At 36.5% G+C, this 22,517-nt stretch overlaps 1 protein-coding gene across 3 annotated transcripts in view; it reads left to right on the top strand.

The window, feature by feature from the left end:
* Cadps2 (calcium dependent secretion activator 2) overlaps window positions 1-22,517 on the top strand; it is a 454,722-nt gene that overhangs the window by 310,618 nt on the left and 121,587 nt on the right. For all 3 annotated transcript variants that reach the window (XM_042695976.1, XM_042695975.1, XM_042695977.1), the window contains exons 12-13: window positions 12,946-13,082; window positions 15,416-15,603. In XM_042695976.1, coding sequence (XP_042551910.1) covers window positions 12,946-13,082; window positions 15,416-15,603 — 325 coding nt within the window. The remainder of the gene's footprint in view (window positions 1-12,945; window positions 13,083-15,415; window positions 15,604-22,517) is intronic.

Raw genomic sequence — 22,517 nt, 5'->3', positions numbered from 1 at the left:
TCTTTTTCCAAAAGCCAAATGTCATTTTTTGAGTACTATTCTAAATCAAGACCTATATGTTTTCATTTTAATTTATTTCTTTTAATTTTTTAGAAAATAATACTTTTTTATTATAAAAATACTGTACAGAGAGGTTATGTTACATGAGCAAGGTCATGAGTACATTTCCTATCAAGCATTGTTACCTCCTCCTTTGTTTTTTCCCTCCCCTCCCTCCCCTCCCACCTCCCCAACTACATTCTCTTCTTCCCCCCTCCTCCACGCCCCCCTGCCTAAATTGTAAAGTTTGTTTTTTAACATAGTATCTTGTATATTTCATTGTTACAATGGGTCAATCAGTATCCCTATTTGAGCAATTTGTTTTTCCTTTCCCTTCCCAAGCTAGAGAAGTATATATACAAGATGCAGAGCACCGGCATCAAATACAGTGAAAACAGGGATTATACCATAGGGGAGGAACATACAAAGAAACAAAGCATCACATGGTACATTATAAATATGCAATGTGGAGGTTCCTCAAAAGACTTTACATAGAGTTCCACTATGACCCCCCCAGCAATCCCAATTTTGAGCATTTACCCAAATGATCACAAACAAGACCATACTGAAGGTACCATCACAATTATGTTTATTGCAGCATTATTTATCATAGCTAAGATATGGAATGAACCCAGATGAATAGATCAAGAAAATGTGATACACGCACACACACACACACACACACACACACACACACACACACACACACACACACACACACACACACACACACACAATGGAATTCTATACCTCCATTAGAAAGAATGGCATTGCCCCATTTGTTAGGAAATGGACAGACCTGGAGAAAAATATATTAAGTGAAGTAAGCCAGGCCCAAAGAAACATAGGTCCTATGTTTTCCCTTATTTGAAATAACTAGTACATGTCTGAGACAAGCAGAAAAGGTCAAAAGCTATGTACATATGACTAGATAAGATGATGTTAAGTGAAATGAACCCAAAGACAGGAACACAAGTGGCTTTTTCTTTCTTGCTATTGTTCATTTTAATTTCTTATTGATTAATTGTAAGTGTGTCATAGTGGAAAATACAGTTTCAAATGTAGCTTTAATAATTACTAAGCCAAATATCTTATCTTATTCTACTCCTTTGTAAAACTTCTCTGGTTCTCTCTGTAATAAATCAATTTGCCTTTATTTTTAGCCTCAATGCTTTCTTTTAATTGTCAAGATTCCTCTCTGGGTTAGCAACATCTTGACATGCATTACTTTCTTCCTTTACTTTTCATAAGCACTCTCTCTTCTTTTATTGACACACCCTTCAGTATCATAGCTGAGTATCTTAAAGGCTCTTTAGGCCAAATAAACAAAGGTGAATATAAGTTCTTTTTCATTATTTTCCCTTCAAAACTTCACACCATTTTCCTAGACTACCTTAATTCACCTGGAGCACATTTTTAAACTATTGTAAAAATTACTTAAGAATAATGAATATTAATTTTAATTGTGTATCAAAAATTATTATTCCTATGTTTGAATTAGTGCTATTGTCATCTTGAAAAGGGAAACAAAAGTTCATGATAGTATCTCTTCATTTCTGCCTAGTCCTACAAATAGGCTACAAAACAACAGTGAAGAATTTCTATACAGTTCAGTCTTAGATATCAATTCAGTCAAGATAGGACACTTCCCCTTCCCTCCTCTCCTTTCCTTATTCCCTGAGTAAACAGGTAATCTGGGAGGATTATATAAAATGTAATCCCTATAAAATCATTGAAAGTAGCATCTATGTCTTAAATGCTACCTGTCCATACCGGCCTAGAGTATATGGTTTATATTGCTCATAACCTTGAACTAGCCACAACGTGTGGTATTAAGGTTCAGGCTGTGTTCTCTCTCTCAAGTTGAAACACCTCTGCTTCCCTTACATCATGTTTAGCAGACTTTTGCACCTGGGTGCAGAATAACATGCTGAATGTTCTCAAGTAATACCACACAGTGAGGGGAACACTGGAAGGCTCATCTAGGTCTTTCTGACCCAGCCCAGCCCCAAGCATTGCTTCTCTACTTCTGTAAGTGTTGGTTGGATGTGTATCCATTGGCCATGAGTGCATGGGTACAAGACTCCATCAACACTCACCCAGAATTTTTTATCTCTCCATATCTTCATTTTAGTTTCTACCCTCTACCATAGCATAAAAGTAGTCATAGCTCTTACTCTAAGTCATTTTCCTCCCACTAGATGATTTATACTGTTCTTTCTTCTGATTTTATTCCTATGCAAAACTGCATATTTACAACTTTACTTTTTTTTCTGTCTCTGTAAGTCAGTCTCTCTTCCTTAGGTCAGGAACTATAATTCTATAGTGAAGCTCTTTGTCTTGCAAAGTAGTTTTGTTCATGGGGATTCTGTTTTAAATTCCCATCCATGTTTCACTGTGTGCATCTCTCTCATTCTCCTGATTGCTACATATTCTGTGCTATTCACATCTTTTTTTTCCTATTTACTCTTCCAGTGATAGATTACCTAGGTAATAGTTGTCCCAACTCTATTTATTCAGAACTGCTAAACTTTTGTACAATCTTCTCCACAGAGCAGTTTTTTCCTCTAGGTTAAGCCAATTTCAAAACTTTTCATTCTGGTTGGTGCTGCTGTTGAATCTTACTATACGTTCTAATGGCTGCCTATGTGGAAAAATATTCTCCTCTTCCTCATCTTTTTTCCAGTAGTGGAGCTTGAACTCAGGGCCTCAAGCTCTAACTTGGCTTTTTCACTTGTGGCTGGTGCTATACCATTCTTCTTCTAGCTTTTCAATGGTTAATTGGAGAAAGAAGTCTCAAGGATCCATCAGCTCTTCTTGGCTTTGCATTCATTTTCTTAGATCTTACTTTTGTGATTATCTAAGGTTAGTGGAGTGAGCCGTTGGCATCTAGCTGAGAAAAGCTGTTTTCATTTGTTTTTGCCAGTCTGGGAGTTAAACTCAGGGCCTAGGCCCTGTCCCTAAGCTTTTTTTTAAATCAAGACTTGCATTCTAGCAGTTAAGCCACAGCTTCTGTTTGTGATTGGTTAATTGGAGGTAAGTCTCATGGGATTTCCTGCCAAGACTGGCTTTGAACCATGATCCTCTGATCTTAGCCTCCTGAGTAGCTAGGATTAAAGGTATGAGCCAGCTGCAAAAGGGTGTCCTTATATGCTCATCTTAGGTGCTTATTTGTTTTTTTTTTTAATTTAATTTTTTTTTTTTTTTGTGAACATACTATACAGAGGGGTTACAATTACATGGGCAGGATAATGCATACATTTCTTATCAAGCATTGCAGCCTCCTCCTTTGTTTACCCTTCACATCCCTTCCCAGCCTCCCCCCCCCCACAATCCCACCCAATCCTCCCCCCCTCCCCGACCCCAAGTGCTTATTTGTTATCTGATTATCATTTATCTGCTTTGTTAGCTCTCTTCAAATATTTTGCCTATTTTATAACTAGGTTCTTTTGTTCTTTCCCCCTCCTCCCTCTTCCTTCCTTCCTTCCTTCCTTCCTTCCTTCCTTCCTTCCTTCCTTCCTTCCTTCCTTCCTTCCTTCCTTCCTTCCTTTCTTTTTTCTTCAATAATAGCTCATGCTTTTGCCAGTCTTGTATCAAACTATAATCTTACTGTCTTCACTTCCCAAGTACCTGGGATTATAGGTGTGTGCTACCATGCCTAGCCTGTAACAATTTTTTTCTTATTATAATATAGTTTTGAGAGTTCCTTAAAGGCTCAATATTTATCAGATACATAATTGGCAAATATTTTCAGTTCATTTGTGCTTGTCTTTTCATATCTCTTAATATCATCTTTCAAAAGAAGAAATTCTTAATTTTGCCAAGGTTCATCTGTTTATTTGTTCTTATTTGCTTTTGTTTATGTATTATGAGTCATGATGGCCTCAAACTCACAATTCTCCTGCCTTATCCTCCTACATGTTAAGATTATGGACATCTTGCTTCTATTTTCTTTAAGCAGATATACTTTTGGTGTTATTATTAAGAACTCTTTGCCTAACATAGAATCACAAAGGTTTTCTCCTGTACTGTCTTCTGGAACTATTTGTTTTAACTTTTACATTGTATACCTATTTGGAGTTAACCTTTCTTCACGTTGACGTGTACATCATTGCTTCTGGGTCTCAGATGGATACTCATGAATTGGAAAGGTTATTACCCACTTAGTTGGCTTTGTGCATTCGCCAAAATCAACTGACAATGAGTTTACTTTTGATCAAGTTGTTTATCTTGGTATTGTCTCAATTATGGAAGCTTTGTAACTCTTAGAATTGGGGGTGTAAGCCCTCCAAGTTGAGTCTTTTTTGAAGATGTCCTGCCTATTTTGCCCTTTGCATTTCTTTCTTGTATAGTTTGCTTTGTGAACAATTCCTTGTGACTTTTCATATATTATAGTCCTTTCAGTAATTATTTCTCTCAACTTCTTTTACATGTGTAAAGTCTTTGTTTACCTGCATTTGAAAGATAGTTATTGTACATTAAAGATAATTTCTCACCTTTCTTCTAGCTTGTATTTTGTTTATCCTATGAGATGTGTTGTCATTTGGATTTGTTCCTCTATACAAGTTTTCTTTTTTTTCTTTCTAGTTGCTATAAAGATCTTCTTTATGATGACAGTTTCTGAAAAAGCATAGTATAATTTCTTATTGTGGGTTTCTTCATGAAAATATCATGAAGCTTTGCTCAGACATGCAGATAAATGGCTCTAGCCTTTTGTGCTTTGCATCTAAGTTTTGTTGAGTAGAAGAAGCTGTCTTCAATCTCAGAATTCTCCACTTCTGGACCACAAACCTTAACATTCTAAATAATAAGCTATGAATTATGAGATTTTTATATGGTGACTGCTGGAAACAAGCCGGATTCCAGGCTGTATGAAATTTGGACACCATTGTCATTACTCCTGAACACTGATTTCTCCCTACTCTCATACTTCGCACATATGCATGAGCTGATCTAAGCTTTGCAGGAGGTACAGGTAGCAGGATCATGGTCTAAATCTGGCCTCAGACAAAAACAAAAATCTATCTGAAAAATGGACTGAGGAGTGTTACAGAACGGCGGAACAAGCATAAGGCCTTAAAACCCAGTACTGCCAAAAGAAAAGGAAACTTTTTTCTTCCTGATCAGGAGAATGCTATTCCTGACCTCCATCAGAGAATTGCCACTGAATTGCCCCTAATTAGCTTTAGTTCAGAGCCTTCCTTCCCGGCTCAGCTGCTTTAGCATTCTTTCTTCTCCTTTCCAGATAGTCTGTCAGATCCACCTTTGGACTCATCCGTAGAAATTGAGAAAGTAATATAAAATTTAAACAGCTACTCATATAATATGTGTGCATGTGTGTATACCTAACTTATTTAAATATTCTCTCTCCTTTCTTTGCTGACCTGTAGCTGGTAAAGGTAAGTATTTCTGTTCTTTTCATTCTTTTTTTTTAATGTTTTACAATGATTGTCTAGATTCTATGCTTGACTAATTCATGATCTAGATTATAGGGTCAGTGTCCTACCCTGTGGTTGAGTTCAGAACATTTACATCAGCTTTGTCATTTATACAATTTGAATATGTATTTTCTACACTGGAATAGTAGACACAACCTCTCATAAAGCATTTATACAGGTACAAAAAATGGTTACAAAGACTTAATAACTTGCCAAAAAATAGTAAGTATATTTTAAGTGAAGAAAAAGCTTCATTATACACATAGTATTATTTTTACTATGTTAACAAGCTTATTTATAAAATAAAAGAATAGGAAGATTCAAATCTTACATTCTCATGGTTGATGAGTTTCATTGGAAGGCCTTATTGCTACCTTTTTACTTCCTGAGTTTTATTTGAAGTATGTTATTTTGTGAAAAACACAAGTTTTGAAATGAAACACATTGAATGTTAAAGAATAGTCAAAACAAAAGTCATAAATCTATAAAATTGAATTTATGAGAAGAAACCTTGTCTTTTTGAAGCTATAAATACAAATACATATTTATAGATATAAATGCTAACAGAATATATGCTACTCCTTTCTTTTCATGATTCAGTAGGTGTATAACTTCTTGGGATGTATGATGAGCTGAAGCGTTGACTGATGTACTACTTACAACTTTTCCCATTTCTAACATGTATACTCCCTCTCCAGACTGACATGCATGTTTTCCTTACCTTTGTTTGCTCCCTCTGTCCCAAAACATTCCATATAGGCTGGGAAGGTGGTAGAGTGCTTGCCTTGCATGCATGAGGCCCTGGGTTCGATTCCTCAGCACCACATAAGCAAAAAAGAAAAAAGCTGGAAGTGGCACTGTGGCTCAAGTGGTAGAGCGCTAGCCTTGAGCTGAAGAGCTGAGGGACAGTGCCCAGGCCCAGAGTTCAGGCCACATGACCAGACCCAAAAAAAAAACAAAAACAAAAAACAAAAAAAAACCCAAAACATTCCATATTTCATTTCTCTTAGTGATCTGGGAACATGAGACAATGCATATGCACATGGTACAGGATCATGCAGTATCTGATTTTCAAAAATACATTAATGTCTAAAGTGAATTACCAAGGCTTCCATCTTTTTTTATTTTTAGGCTAAATATTTTATATCATTAAATAGGAGTATAAACTTCCACTTAATTTCATGAATTTACTTTTCTGATGCATCTAGCATGTAACATTCCACATTCCATAATGGAAGCATTTGCCTTCCTTTACATTGAGTTTTTTTTTTTTGTCAATTATCCATATTGGTTTGCTTTTGCTTAGTTGCAATTCCAGTTCTCTATGTATTGATTTCACTTTATATATGAAAATATTGCTTCTGTGTTATTAACTACAGAAAACAGATATATAAATCCATATGTCAGGATCATTTTTTTTGAGTTATCCTTAAGTAGCTATAAAAAGGAGTTTCAGTTCAACATGTCAATTTGTGAGTACAATTCATCTTGATCAATGTCACCCCATTTTGACCAAAGCAACAAAAAAAACTAAGAAGCCAGGCACCAGTGGCTCACACTTATAATCCTAGCTACTCAGAAAGCTGAGATCTGAGGATCATAGTTCAAAACCAGCCTGGGCTGGAAAGGCTATGAGATTTATCTCCAATTAACTACCAGAAAAAGTTGGAAGTGGAGCTGTGCTTCAAGTGGTGGAGTGCTTATATTGAGAAAAATGGCTCACGGACAGTACTGGGCCCTGAATTCAAACCTCAGACCTAGCCCCCCTAAAAAAAAAGAAAAAGAAAAAATTGATTTGGTTCAATAACTGAATTTTGAACAAATGACATATCAACCATTACTATTTGGTCTTCACTAGAAAACATGCATAAAAAATAAGAATGCATTGACTGGGAGGGTCAGTCAGGGAACTTGAACTCAAGGTTTGGATGCTGTCCTTGAGCTCTTTTGCTCAAGGCTAGTGTTTAACCACTTTGAACGACTTTGAACCACAGTGCCACTTCAGGTCTTCTGGTGGTTAACTGGTGATAGCAGTCTCACCAACTTTCTTCCCAAAGCTGGCTTTGAGCAGCGATCGTCAGCTGTCAGCTTCCTGAGTAGCTAGGGTTACAGGTGTGAGCTACCAGCACCTGGCTAGATCTACATAAAATTTTAAAACCTAAACCGCTTCTAATTAAATGCCACATAGCTGATAATAGAAACAGAAGTGGCACCCCCTCCCTTGGGGAACTTTTAAATTCTGGTAAGTTTTTAAGCTCTATAAGAGTTTGTTGTAAAGAAATATACAACCAGGAATGAATAGTAGTATTTGCACCTGCAGGTAAGCCTGCTAGACAGAGAAGGATGCATTGCATTTCAGTCAGTTCATTTGCTACTTTAGTTATTCCCAAAATCTTACAGAGGAGACCTGCTCCTGGCTAGGAGCTTCTTCTTGGTCCTTATAATATGCTTGAGTCCCACTTCTGTATCCCTCAGTGATCTCAGCAATGGCGATTGAATCCTCCCCCCTTCTGTCCTTTCCCGTCTGATTGTCCACAATCAGAGCACGTGGAGGGAGCAGAAACAGCAACAAACAAAAGCAGCAACATTAGAAATGGTTGAAAACAGGGGAAGCATCTCACATTCTGAACTCTGTTTTCGATGCCTTCTTGAGAATTTGGGCTCTGGAGTGCACAGTGCTGGCTGACTATGGTCAGTACCTCCCAAACTTCCTCCTTCCCCACAGTGGATGGAGGACATTCGAGTGCTGATAAGTGCTTGCAACCATTGCTATCTAGGCTTGCTAGTTTCAAATCAATGTTAACAGTTTAAACGGATACCTTCAACCCCATATCCTTTCTCCTAGACTCCCTACAGCTATTACTCTAATGAGAAATTTATATGTTCAGGTTTCACTTGAATAAAACCTCTGTAACTTCTTAAATCTTGAGCAAATACTAATCTTTCTCCATTTAAGCTTTATTCTGTCCACTGTTAGCACACCTGGTAACAGAACCACCTGAAGATGCCCGAGCATATATCCAACAGTTGCCATAGAAACTCCATCAACATCCTCAGTTACCATGTCCCACATCTGTAGTTAGTCCATAGGTTAATCATCACAATTTTGACAGTATTGTGGCACATTATTTAAGCTCATTTCTCCTTAGCTTGATTTCATTGTTTTCTTACATTGACTCAGAAGATAAACTGAACTGAAACTTGCCATTATAAGAGAACATTTAAATGGTACCATGAATAGTTCTCTATTAAAAATTTGGCATTCTAATAAATATTATTTGAAGATAATCTGATAGAACCTATTTTAAAGTACCAAATTTGGTAATGCTAATTGATTGAAAGCAGGTTTTTCGGATGATGCCTCTTTTTTGTCTGTTTTCTTTTCACAGTCCTGGGGGGGGGGGGGGGTGAACACAGGCCTTATACTTCTCAGACAAGTGCTCTGCCATTTGAGCCACAATGCCAGGCCTTCTGTGTCTCTATGCATAAAATGTAAGCCAGGCATTGGTGGCTTTCCTGCCTGTACTCCTAGTTACTCAGTGGGATCTGAGAATTATTGGGGTAAGCTAGCCTGGGCAGAAAAGTCCAAGGGACTGTGACCTTCAAGTAACCAGTAAAAATCTGGGTCCAAGGTATGACTCAAGATATAAAGTGGTGAAAAAAAGAAAAAAAAGTAGCGTGCCAGCCGGGCAAATTTGAGGCCCTGAGTTCAAATCTCAGTACTGAGGATTGGAGGATAAAGTAAAATATAAATATATTATGGCAACATAAAACTATGTAAAAATGTGCTTTTATGAAAACAAAAAACTATACAAAATATAATGGTAATTGACTTCCTGCTTAACTTTAATTCATGAGAGAATTTTAAAATTAAAGATGTATAGGGGAAGAAATCTAATGATGTAGATCAAAGTGAACAAGGTTGCTTAACTGATATATACAATGAACAAGTGTAGAGTGTGAGAAATGAACAGAACTAGACTTAATGAAATAGCCAGGCTGGAGGTGGAGCGCTCCATATGATAGCACTTGCCTTAGCATTATGGCAAAAGGAAAAAAATGTTGCATTACATTAGCTGCTTTTGATAACTTAAGTAGATTTTAGCAGCTGTTATTGAGGTATATGTTGATATGTTTCACGTTAGTAACCATTTGTGTATTCTCTAACATCATATTGTTAAACTCAAATATGTAAAATAACGTGTACTCTAAAAACAAGAAAGAAGGAATAGAGATACAGCTCAGTGGTAGAGCACTTACCTAGCAAGTATAAGTCCAGAATTCTATGTTCTATGCCTAGCACCAAATAAAAAAATAAAAGTAAGAGAGAAACTCTCAGTATTGTACATCAACTTCTCTCCTCGAGTCTTAATGCTATTGTAATGCACTTTACTTTCTGATATATTTTATATGTTTTACTATTATTTTTGTTTAACACAAGGGCAACAAAGTAAAGCAAGTGTTCATTGTAAATAAAGTTGTACTGAAAACAAAGGAAAAGATTTCTGTCATAAGAAGGTCAAAATTATGGCCTTCTTAATTTTTGTATTTAATAAAATCATGAACACCAAAATTCTAGTAGTACATACTTCTCATCAAAAGTTTTGAGTGCACTTGTCTGACAGGGAAAGAAGAGAGATTTAGGTCTTTACAGCCTGGGTTTTGAAGGTGAAATAATCCCTAAGAACACATTTCAATTTCAGAAAACAATGGCCCTAAAAAGATTGCTGGTTCTCTCTCTCTCTCTCTCCCTCTCTCTTTCCTCTCTCTCTCTCTCTCCCTCTCCCTCCCTCTGTCTCTCTGTGTGTGTGTCTGTGTCTGTGTGTGTGTGTTTGTGTGTGTATGCGCACGTGCACACTCACTCCAATACTGGGGTCTTGAATTCAAGGGCATGCTCAATGTCCCTGACCCTTACCTTTTTTGCTCAAAGCTAACACTACCCCTTGAGCCACAGCTTCACTTCTGGCTTCTGGGTTGTTAATTGGAGATAAGATGTACAAGACAGTATGTAGAAAATGAACTTTACAACCTCGGGGAAGGGGGTGGGAAGAGTTGGGGAGGTAGGGAGGTGGGGAGGGAAGGGATGGTAAGGGAAAAACAAAGAAGGAGGTAATGATGCTCGATAGGAAATGCGTATTCCTTACCTTACTCATGTAACTGTAACTCCTTTGTATAGTATCTTTACAATAAAAATATATATTAAAAAAAAAGATTCTCAAGGACTTCCCTTTCCAGTCTGGCTTTAAACCACAATTCTCAGAGAAGTAATTTGGATCACAGGCATGAGCCACCCAAACCTGGCTTCATTTTCTTTTATAAGTGAAGATTTTAGACTGTTTCATTTCACTCAATGTCAAACTAGAGTTTATACTTGTGACTTAAAATGAATACAATTTTTATCACTAATCTAATTGTTTAAAAGTAATTTTCCATCCATGTGTTCATTTGTCATGTTAGTAAATAATACAGTTTCAAGTTGTATTTCATGAAGAAATGACTTTTTTTAATCCAAAAACTAATTTAATTATGGAAGTGAACTTTAGATTCGTTTTCTCCAAAAACTCATTTTTTATTTAAAGACTGCCAATTTTTTAGAAGAAAAATTGCTCCTGTAAACCTTTAGAGTAAAAGAACTGTGAAATTTTCCTCAGAAATTTGTTATATTCTGTTCTCAACAGACAAGCTATTAAAGAGTGTTATTTTTAACTGCTTGGTCTGACCTTCTTTTGGGGAGGAACTAATGAATCAAATTCAGCAGATGTTTTCTATAACTAAGATTGTTTCATAAAAGTAATACTAAAAGCATTTTTAGATTTTGAAAACTGAAAACTGTATGATAAGTTCATTAACATAAAATGATCTTCCAATTGTTAATCTACTTCTCCTATTTTAATATTCTATCTGACTCATTATTTTTTTCAGATTTTTATACATTTAACTATATTAAAATACTTTCTGGGAGAAAAATAAAATACAAGGAGGAGTTCAATTGTCTCGTTTCCTGGTTTAGAAAAAGCAGTCTAATTTTTGTATTCGTCTAGTAAATACTGATTTAGCCGCTGTAATGCATATAATAGTTCAGGAAGTAATCATTAAATATAAAGGAAAATATCTGCTGCTTTATCCATGGATCACAGTATCATTTCTCATGTCTTCAGTGAACTGTCATCCATGGCTTCCTTGCCATGTTCACCTTTCGATAACCATTATCAATGTGGAACATACATTAGTTTCTTATCTTTTTTGAAAATGTGGTTTCTGAAGACCCTTCAGCTTGAATTATATAGTTCTCCCATCCATGGATATGGCTGAGAGTTGAACTTGACATGGATCAATAGGATCTGGGCTAAATATCTAAATGTGACTGATTATGTTAGCATCATGTCCACAGATCAATATTGAGTTTTATTATGAGCCTGACTCTATAATTGGGTTTAATCAATAAACTTTTGTCTCTTTCCCTTTACAGTTTTAGGGTTGTACAACGTAGATTTTAGAAGCTACACTTAGCTTTCATTTAGAACTGCTTTTCTTGTGATGACAGGAAAAACATCTATGTATGAGTTTTAAGGAACAATGGCACTTCAGCTTTGCCATTGTGAGAAGAGTCCACTTTTATCCTGATAACTGATTGCTTGCCCAATATGCAGTCTGTTTTAGCAGAGCTAATGTAGTAACACCCCAGCACTCCTTTTGGTAGTGTGTGGCTTTTTCTCTATATATTTAGTAAATCACATTGAAGACTTTGACAAAACATACCATTAATGAAAGCAATCATAAAAGCTTGCCTTTTGATAAACCCGCAGGGTCTATAGGCATTGAAAGATGCAATCTGTAAAGAACAATAAACGTGGACCTTTGATTGAAGTGCCATTTGGGACGTTTTGCTTTGTCTGCATATTTGCACAAACATGATGCTCCCTTTTTTATGTCTCTTAAACTTGAAGCTTGAGAGAGTTCATTGCCATTTCTGCATTAAGGTTGGTCCCATTAAGAGCTCCATACAAAAAAGGAAGACTGGAAGTGATCCAGCTGAAGCTTGTGTGTTCATTTCTGCCCCAGTTTGCCATTTGGAAAGCAGGCTTCCGGCCATGATTGCTGCTTTTCATCAGTAGACCTAGGTTTTTTTCCAGTCCTTGCCTTCAGTAAATATATTTTAATAGATTGACTTTGCTTCAAGTCGAAGAATAAGATTATCCCTCTGATAGGTATTAGAAATAATTTGAAGGAAAATAGTATCTCTTTGTTCCCAATGATTTGTGAATTGTATTTACATGATGCTTTAATTTGGATTTCAAGAATTTGCAAGTTATATTAATCTGCTGGATTCTCTGTATCATGTTTTATTTGATAGCAGATATTGTTCTTTTACCCTAAGGCATGTGCTCTATGTTCTTCAAAAACCGTATTTACCATTAAACAAAAAAAAAAAAATGTATTATCAATGTTTTTTTTTCTGAATTTACAGATGCAGACCGTTTTCAGAAACATGGTATGGATGAGTTTATTTCTGCTAGTCCTTGCAAGCTTGACCACGCCTTCCTTTTTAGAATACTCCAGAGACAGACATTGGATCACAGACTGAATGATTCCTACTCTTGTTTGGTGAGCAAATTCTCTCTAATCACCTATATATTAGAATAAAAGACTTAAGAAACAGAGAAATACTTATTATAAACTAATATTTTATTCCTGACTCATTTAATAACAAGTCAGATCAAGTGATAAAGGATTCCAATTGATTGCTTCTTAATTTAGAGATTATATATTCTTGAAGACCACTGCTGTGCCACTCAATAGAGAAGGGAATTAGACTCAAATAGATACTGAACTGTGTTTTACCTGATTTTTCAAAGAAGATAACATGATAGCAAAAAGCTTTAAATAAAGATTGGGACCTGTTGCAACAATGAGAAGTACAAAATGTCATGTCAAAACCAGCTTTACAATGTCGGTGGGGGGGGGGGGTATGATTGGGTGTGGGGGAGGGAGGAGGCTGGGAAGGGAGGTGAAGGGTAAACAAAGGAGGAGGCTGCAATGCTTGGTAAGAAATGTATGCATTATCCTGCCCATGTAATTGTAACCCCTCTGTACAGTATGTTCTCAAATAAAATAAAATTAAATTAAAAAAATAAAATATAAAAAAAAAAAAAGATTGGGGCGGGGGGGGGGGGGAGGGAAGAAATAAAGAAACTTCTATTATAGGATTTATTACTACCTGCCCAGACATTTTAAAGTTTATATTTTCTTCCCCAGATGTGGATACCTTGCAAAATTTTCCCTTTAATTTTTAAAAGAACAACCCAAGTGATAGAAACACACCCAAATTCTCCTTCTCTCTCTCTCTCTCTGTCTCTGTCTCTGTCTCTCTCACACACACACACACATACAGAGTGGAAGGCACAACATGGTACTTATTCAAAGTTTCATCTCACCTCCAAATGAAGGGGTATTACGTAGCTAACATGAAACCTGGTCTTATCTTGAAAGTGTAATCACAATTGGAAATAAAAAATGCCATTTCTATTTAAAAGAAAGCTTGACACCATCGAATGTAATGATTAAACTTTATAGTCTAAGAATCCTAGGTGCCGTTCCAAATGTTAAATATTGAGAATGGACATTTCTGTGCATTTTTTCCCAGCCAGAATAGGCCTCTTTATATTGCCACTTGAGTTTCTTAAACAATGAACATTAGTAACTAAATGCAGTGTTATATTCTCTTTAAAGTAAGAGGTTAGACAGTTATGAGGAATACCTTGAGTAGATGAGGAAATTGATTTACTATATGATCACGTTAAGTTTTCATTAATTTATTTATGAAATAGTTATTAATTAGTATCCTATAAGTAACAAGCAGATTCAACTGAAATTTTGAAGTTACAGGGAAAATAAGATAAATGATCACAGAGTCCCATGAAATCTGCCTTGGATAGGTACACATGAAGAGAACACCAAATAAGAGACAAGTGCCATGTAGGTTCCGCTCAGAGTGGTTTGTTAATGCTAGTGATGCCGTCACCAAAAGTTGTTTCCATCTTAGTGATTACCCCATGTTTCAGTGATGATGATTCTGAAGGGTGACTTCTACTCCACCTAGCTAGGAGTGAGCTTAATGCGATCAGAGCTGCACACTGCATGTAAATCATGGTTCACCAGCTAATTTGCATTGTCATCTTAGCCAATTCACTTAACATCCCTTTACTTTTATCTGTAATACACAAACCACACTAACTACCATGCATAAAGTGGATGCCTTTACTATCTCCACAGTAGTGAAGGATTCTGCTGGTCTTTTTTTCCCCCTGTTCCTCCATTTCTTTAAAGCCTTCTCTTTTCTTTCTGTCTCTTCTACTACTGGAGAATATTTATCTCTGCTATAGTCATCATAGAAACACAGAATTAGAGGAATATCTGAAATGGTGTTTTAAGTACAGTCACAGCTAAAATTACTGAAATGTCGGTTGAGTACCATTTATGAAATGTTTTCAGAAAATAGGTAATGGGGGCTAGGAATGTGGCTAGTGGTAGAGTGCTTGCCTAGAAAATAGGTAATGGCTAAAGTAGCCTCTGCTTGGCTCTTCTCTTTACAGTTGATTTACAAATAGATTGAAGTTTGTAGAATATCCTTCTTTGTGACTGGCAAATGGAAATCATGGTCTAAATTAGAGTAGCTTTGAATGTCAATGGAGAACAAGTTGCCCACTCATTGTTCCCTGACTCATTGTCCCAAGGATCAAGAGAGAATATTAAGTTGCCAGTGTCCCAAATTAGCTCCAAAATGGAGTATATTAAATCTTGTGAAAAAGTCCAAAAAACACATCACCAATAAGTACCTAAAGATTTCTCTCATTCAGCTGTTTCTGATCATGACTGCTAGTGCCTATAGAAAGGAAACTCAGTATTCATTGATGAAAACATTTTTTTTTCTTTTGTAGGGTTGGTTTAGCCCTGGCCAGGTCTTTGTCCTAGATGAGTATTGTGCCCGCTACGGTGTGAGAGGTTGTCACAGACATCTCTGCTACCTTACTGAGCTGATGGAACATTCAGAAAACGGTGCTGTCATTGACCCAACCCTGCTCCATTACAGCTTTGCATTCTGTGCCTCTCATGTGCACGGCAACAGGTATTTTGACTTGCAAATGCACAGTGAAAGGTATAGGGTTGACTGGGGGAGGGGGGAGGGAGAGAGAGAGAGAGAGAGAGAGAGAGAGAAATATGCTTTAGTATTATCACCTAGTAACAGATTTTAAATAGCAAATACTTCTTATAAGGAAAAAAATGAAAGAAAAATGTACATCAATATGCTATTGAATTAGGTGAGCTGCACTTTACATTTCTTTTTGCTGTAAAAAAAAAGCCACTTGAGAGATAGAGGAGGAAAAAAATATATATAAGAGTAGAAATTGTCTAGGAGTTCTTCTGTACAGCTGGTATGGAGATCTTTAGAGTTTTAAGTGTTTGATGGTTCTATTGTCATGCATATGTGTTCCTGAGGGGGATTTGTTGATAGCTCTGTGCATGTTTAATGATCCTTGCTGTTCTATGTGGAGTAATTGTTCACTGATAAAGCAAAATAAATTATGAGATTTAGCTGAGCACTGGGATCTCAAACCTGGATATCTAGCTACTCCATAGAGGCTGAGATCTGAGGATCACAGTTCCAAGTCAGCCCAGGCAGGAAAATCAGTATCTTCAATTAACCAGAAAAAAGCTGGAATTGGGGATGTGGTTCAAGTGGTAGAGAGCCAGACTTGAGTGGAAAAAGTTTAGGGACAGCTCCAAGGCCACAGTTGAAATCCCAGTACCAACACATACACACACACACACACACACACACACACACAAATTATGGATTTTATGACACGTCTCCTTCAAGTCCTTCCCCTCCTGTTTCAGAGATTTCACTCTTTCACAGATTCACCCATGGCCTCCCCATATGCAGTTAATTTCAACTCAATTCTCCTAAACTGCACTCTGCTAAAACTCAGCAGCTGGAATATTTTGTTGATACATTCACCTCTCCATGTAGAAAACATAACATTTCAGTAAATCAGGTCCAATTCCTATTGGAGCTCTTAGCATGCTGCCTGGCAAAAAGTATAACACGATGGTCACTGAGTAAGTGTTTAATAATAATTTGATAAATGAATGGATGGCTTCATATGAGTTTGTCACTTCCATTAATGGCCTATTGGTTTTCAACTTACCTTTTTTTATTTTATTCCCTATTCCCAATTAGTAGCCAGTGTCAATGTTCTATCTCCATAGTACCCTTTAATTTCTCTCTTTTTTAAAAAAAAAATTTCTACTTACCTACCCTAATTCTGGCTTTCCTTTCTCTCTTGTCTATACAAGTTTATTTATGTCCCTACTGTTTATTTTCTCCTAGGAGAACTCAGTCAATCATCCTCATAACTGCAGCCTGACTTTCCCTAAAAGAAAAAAATCTATAATTTCAATTTGATTATTCAAACAGATACTGCACCTTGTACCACCATTTTCCTACTGGCATCCTATCCTTTCTTAGAAATCTTATTTAAATATTGTCTTATCTCAAATAATCAATGTTTGTTTCCCCATTTGGGAAAAATTGTAAAATTTGTTGAAATCTCTGTTGCTGTCACTTCTCAGTCCACATAAGATCCTAGTCTGCTTGGAAATTCAGAAAATGTTGCTAGTTTGGCCTTTATATTTACTTTTGTTGTTGTTGCCATTATCCCAACAACCCTATGTACTCAGCATATGGAAGTATGAGGGCCAGTCATGTTAGCTAATCTTTGATAGCCAATGTCAAAAGTCATTCAGCTAAAGCTGTCTCTTGTCTTACGGCTCCATTGTAATTCCTCCCAACTAGTAGATATCAAAAGAGAAGCATTCATGTCAGGCAAGATTCAGAAATGCAAGTGGATGGGAAGATTGCAGTGAAACAGACAAACCCAAAGATTGTCTAATCAGATTAGTTTAGTTATTGACACAGAAAGGTAGAACCAAATTGTGAATACCGAGTAAGAAATTCAGGTAATGTGCTCCCAAAATGTGTGTGCTTGAGACACATCACACCTAGGAGCTGTTGTTGCCTGTGCCTGAAAGGTGGCTTGCTTTGAATCAAAGGTTGCTATAGTTACCTTTATTCTGCCTTTATTCTATTGTTTTCTTTATAATAACTTGTAACTTAAAGTATGTTTATGTGTTCATGCCTATTTTATCTGGAATCACATTAAATCTAAAGTGAACATAAGCACATTGGGTTAGTCTCTGACTCAACATTAGGTGACATGCAACTTAAAAGGAGATGTGCAGGTTTTAGGGAAATTTGAACCTGTTTAAGGTAGAAATTATCTAAGAAAAGCTGAACATTATGAGACCAGTAGTATTCAGAAATGTTAGGCCATGGTGACAGAATAAAAAGAAAGAAAGATGACCGCTGGAACCCTAGCTCTGAAATTTGCAAACTAACTCAGGTTAAACAAATCACTTAACCCTCCTGAAATGTTAAAGTGTCCCCCTAAAAAAAGAAAATACTAATGTGAAAGTGGTAGGGAATTATAAGGAATGTCTCAGTACTGATTACTGTTATTATTGTCATATGCTACTCTTTACTCATAGCCCACAAAGGTATAAATTGTGAGGAGAAGGAAAGTGTGCAAAACAGATTGTGGGGCCGCCTCTGCCCCGTGCTAAGTAGATGTGCTTCAGTGTGTATGCAATCGTACTGTTAATTTTTTTTTGCTAATAGACTATTCAGGTCTTAGCAACCTTCCCTTTATGAGAGCCGCATCTGATGTTGATACAGACTTTTGTTAAAAATACCTTCAATGTCAAGTCTGACTTCTCTTCAGTATGTTCCACGGTCTTTTATGATCATTTTCACATCTGTCAAGACATACATTCAGAGAGTCATTTTGCTCGTTCCCGAACCACCTCTGTCAAGCATTGAAAGGAAGAAGGATTGCCTTTTGTTACCTACTGAAGTGAAGGCCAGCAGTACTGTCTGGATGTGGAATTTTTCCTATTACGCAGAATTGAGCACTCTTAGGTGTGGGCTATCTATACATCTTCTCTGAATAGCTGAGTGTTTCAGAAATAAAAGAATAGAGTTAAACAGAAGGCCTGGCTGGTGCCAAGACTGAGGAAGAGAGAAAGAGAAAGGAAGAAAGAAAAAGTGAGTCAAGGACAAAACCAGATTCACTCCTATAGGATGATAGCCACAACATACCCATGAATAACACACAGCCACTCAGTCAGCAAGAGTGCCACTAAGGACTGACAGGATGGAGAAAAGAGATTTGGGAACAATACCTTACAGGGCAGAGTTCTAGGTTGATATGTGTATTTATGTGACTTGGGTTTATAAGTCAAGCTGTGGGTAGAAAAACTTAAGCAGCAACACAGAGTGGCTTTTATTTCCTGGTTCAATGTAAGACATAAAATATATTCATTAATTTTCTTACCATTCAATAGGACCATCTTAGACATGTACATGCTAGACAAAGGCCAGCTCAGATGTGCTGGCTTTTAAATGTAAGGTAAAAAAGTACAACATCTTTATAATAAGTACAAAATAATCCCCTTCTGTTTTTGGCCATTACTGGGGAATTGAACTCATGCCATTGTACATTCTAGGTAAGTGCTCCTCTGTTGGTACCAAGTCAGCCAGTCTTTTGCTTCTATTTATTATTTTATTGACTTCTGTTAGTTATACAGAGGAGAGATTTCATTGTTACATCTTCATCCATTTACACTGTATTCCCACCCGTTTCACCTTCTCTGTCAAAACTCCCTGCACTCCTCCCTCTAAGAAATGTTTCTCAGATAAGATCTTACTAGCTTTGCCAGGTGCTCTCCTTGAGCTGTGACCCTCCTACCCCCAATAGCTGGATTATAAGTGTGAGCCACCATGCCCCATTATAATCGCTTTTGTTCTATGGAGAGCACATTATACTTCTGTGGGCGTAGTATGGGCATATCCTACTGGGCATCAGATGATCATATTATGATACTTCCAGTTTTGCAGATGCTAACATTGTTCTTGACTATAGCTTCAGAAATAATGCCTCAGCTTTTGATTCTAACTTCAGAGGTAGTGATGCTTGATTTTTGAATAAAATTGTATGTATAGCATCAAAGAGTATCATCAGAAATTTTTGTTACTCTTCTTTATTCTAGTCTTGGATGGATACTTAAAAATGAAATATAAATACTATCCAAATTGTAGATGAAGCAGATTTATAACCAGATCAAATGTCATTATCAAGAGGATACTGTGGGTGATCTGACAGATTTAATTCTGTTTGCTTTCATCTTCAATGTTAAGGGCCCAAAGCAGACGTATAGTATCAGTGAGTCCCATTGAAATCTGCATCATAGATTCTTTTTAAATATGTTTCAGATAATGAGAAACAACCCAAAATTTGCCTTAATCAGACTTGCCCAGAATATATGTCTATTTAACCTTGAGTTCAATACTGAAGTGAATTAGTTATGCCTTTTAAAACAACATAAGAATAAAAGCCAAGAAACCGTAGAGGATATAGTAGACTTAGGATGTCAGAAATCGCACTGAGCTTTTCCTGCTTCTTCTCCTTCTAAGCGCTTTGACTTTGAACAATGGGTGTTGTTCACTTGTGTGTACCTCAGTCTGCCATCTGTTGGCTATAATAACACCCGGGCTCCCTTTTATGCTATGGTTTGCAATGGATCAAATAAAATTGTTTAAATACTTTGCTCATGCTAAAGTATTGCTTAAAAATTGAGTGAGGAAAAAAATGAGGGAGGATGTTTAAATTCAATGTGCAGGTTAAGTTTTCCTTATTCAAAATGGTACTAGAAATGTTTCAGATTTCAGAGATAATGTTTTATTGTTGTTGTTGTTTTGTTGTTATTGATAGTATTTGCGCAAACTTTACTGGTTGAGTATGTCTAATTCTAGTGCAGCTATGGTAATCATGTGGATGGAATGGAAGACCATCATGTTAAGTGGAATGAGGCAGTCTCACAAAGACATGAGTTCTCTCATCTGTGGAACCCAGTAGGCAACAAAACCAATAGAAAACCTGTCATGAAAGCGATCCAGGAACTACTAGGGAAGTGGAAGGGGAAAGGAAACAAGGAAAGAAGAGAAAGTAAGAAAGAGTAATGAAAAACAGGCATTTCACAATTAGCAATTTCACACACTACAAGTCAGAGTATAAATGAAACACTTTCTCAAACAAGTTTCTATTATATGTCAATACTTAAAAATATTGTGGATTTAATTTAACATCATGCTTCCAGGAATTTATCCTAATATATGTTATGATGAATAAAATTTATAGAGAAAATATAAGCTTAGATATTGAAGTGGTATTTGTGAAAAAATTATGACATGGATCCTGATGCTATCCGTTCTATCATTTGAAATATTTAAATAACATAATAAAATGTTCACAGTTCTTTAAGAACCAAATTCTGAAGCAGATTACTCAATACATTTATAGATTCAGAGAAAGCTAGCTAGAATTTTATTACCATTTAAGTCTTTTTTTGGGGGGAGGGGGGTCCGGTCGTGGGGCTTGAACTCTGGGCACTGTCCCTCAGCTCTTCAGCTCAAGGCTAGCGCTTTACCACTTGAGCCCCAGTGCCACTTCCGGCTGTTTTCTTTTTGCTTATGTGGTGCTGAGGAGTGGAACCCAGGGCTTCAGGCATGCAAGGCAAGTGCTCTACCACTGAGCCACCTTCGCAGCCCACCATTTAAGTCTTGTTGGGATATTTAAGTACACTTTTATTTTTGTCTTTATTTTTCTGAATTCCTTCTCTCAAAATTAGTTGTGTGTGAAGTCCTTTATATATAATACACGTTAGTTCACATATAATATTAGATACATATAAAACAGTAGTTTTTGTATCGAGGAATTCTCTATACCAGTATTCTTGTAATTTTTATTGAGTTCTTTTTATTCTAAAGTTGTGTGTATCTTATATTGAGTTAGTCTAAGAAACTTTGCTTCTTTGTTCTGAGGAGTAGCTACCTATCAAACTCCTTTCCATCCTGAGCATGCCATAAAATGAAATCATAAGATCTGTGCCTTCAACACAAAAACTAAGTCATATATTCTCGTATCTTCAGAGTCAGACTTTGCTTTCTCCACGAAAGCATATACTTTAAAAAAAAATCTCTAAGTAAATTAGAAGGTGGTACAAAATCCAAATAAGGAAAGAATGGTAAGGGAGAAACGTGCTTGAAGAGAGAGGAGAGAAAGAATTCCAACTCTATCTTCTCAAATATTATTCATAGAAAACCTTCCTTCTCCCTCAGTGAACAAATACTAATAAAATTAATTCCTTACTCTGCCTCTTTACAACTTCAGAGGAAGTAACTGGATACTGATTATGTCATAAATGACCACAGAACTGATAGATCACTTTGACTAAAACAATAGGAGGTGTTGGAGGTTAGAAAACAAAAAAAAGGGGGGGATTATTGTTTTCTCCCTCATCATGTTCTGTCATTTCTTATTCTCATGCTGTGACTTCCTCTCCTTTCCATTCTCTTCACAAATGGATATTGGTGGGAAATACACGAAGTGCAAAGTGACTTTTACCTGCTGTGCTGCAGGCAGAATTGGCAATTCAGAAATACCATCCTTTAGGTGTCTCTCCCTTCTCACTCTCTCTAGAGGAAGCTAAGATGTCATACATTCCTCAGAGGAAAAGGCAGGTGAAAAGAAGCCTATAAGAAACTCAAAAGCTCCATGAACTTTGGCATTTGTTCATTCATTGCTTACAAATCAGCTTTTACATAAAATTACCAAACTTCCAAGGCAAACAATTAAGAAGGGAGAGTTGGAAAGAAATCCATCAAATCAATATAAACTCTACAATGATAACCCCTGGTGTATTCATTTAACCCGCAAACTTCCTGAGTACTCAATCCCAGGCTGTCCTACAGATTTAAGACTCATTTATCCCTCAAGTATCTAGAAGCTGTCCAGCTAAAAATGAATGGGAAATCATCATAGAAGATACTGTTGTTATGTCACAGTAAGTAACATAACAAAT

The sequence above is a fragment of the Dipodomys spectabilis genome, unplaced genomic scaffold, assembly GCF_019054845.1.
Source record: "Dipodomys spectabilis isolate Male_0828 unplaced genomic scaffold, ASM1905484v1 ptg000197l, whole genome shotgun sequence".
NCBI classification, from domain to species: Eukaryota; Metazoa; Chordata; class Mammalia; order Rodentia; family Heteromyidae; genus Dipodomys; species Dipodomys spectabilis.
The sequence above is the reverse complement of the archived record's forward strand: the minus strand, read 5'-3'. Positions and strand labels throughout refer to the sequence as shown.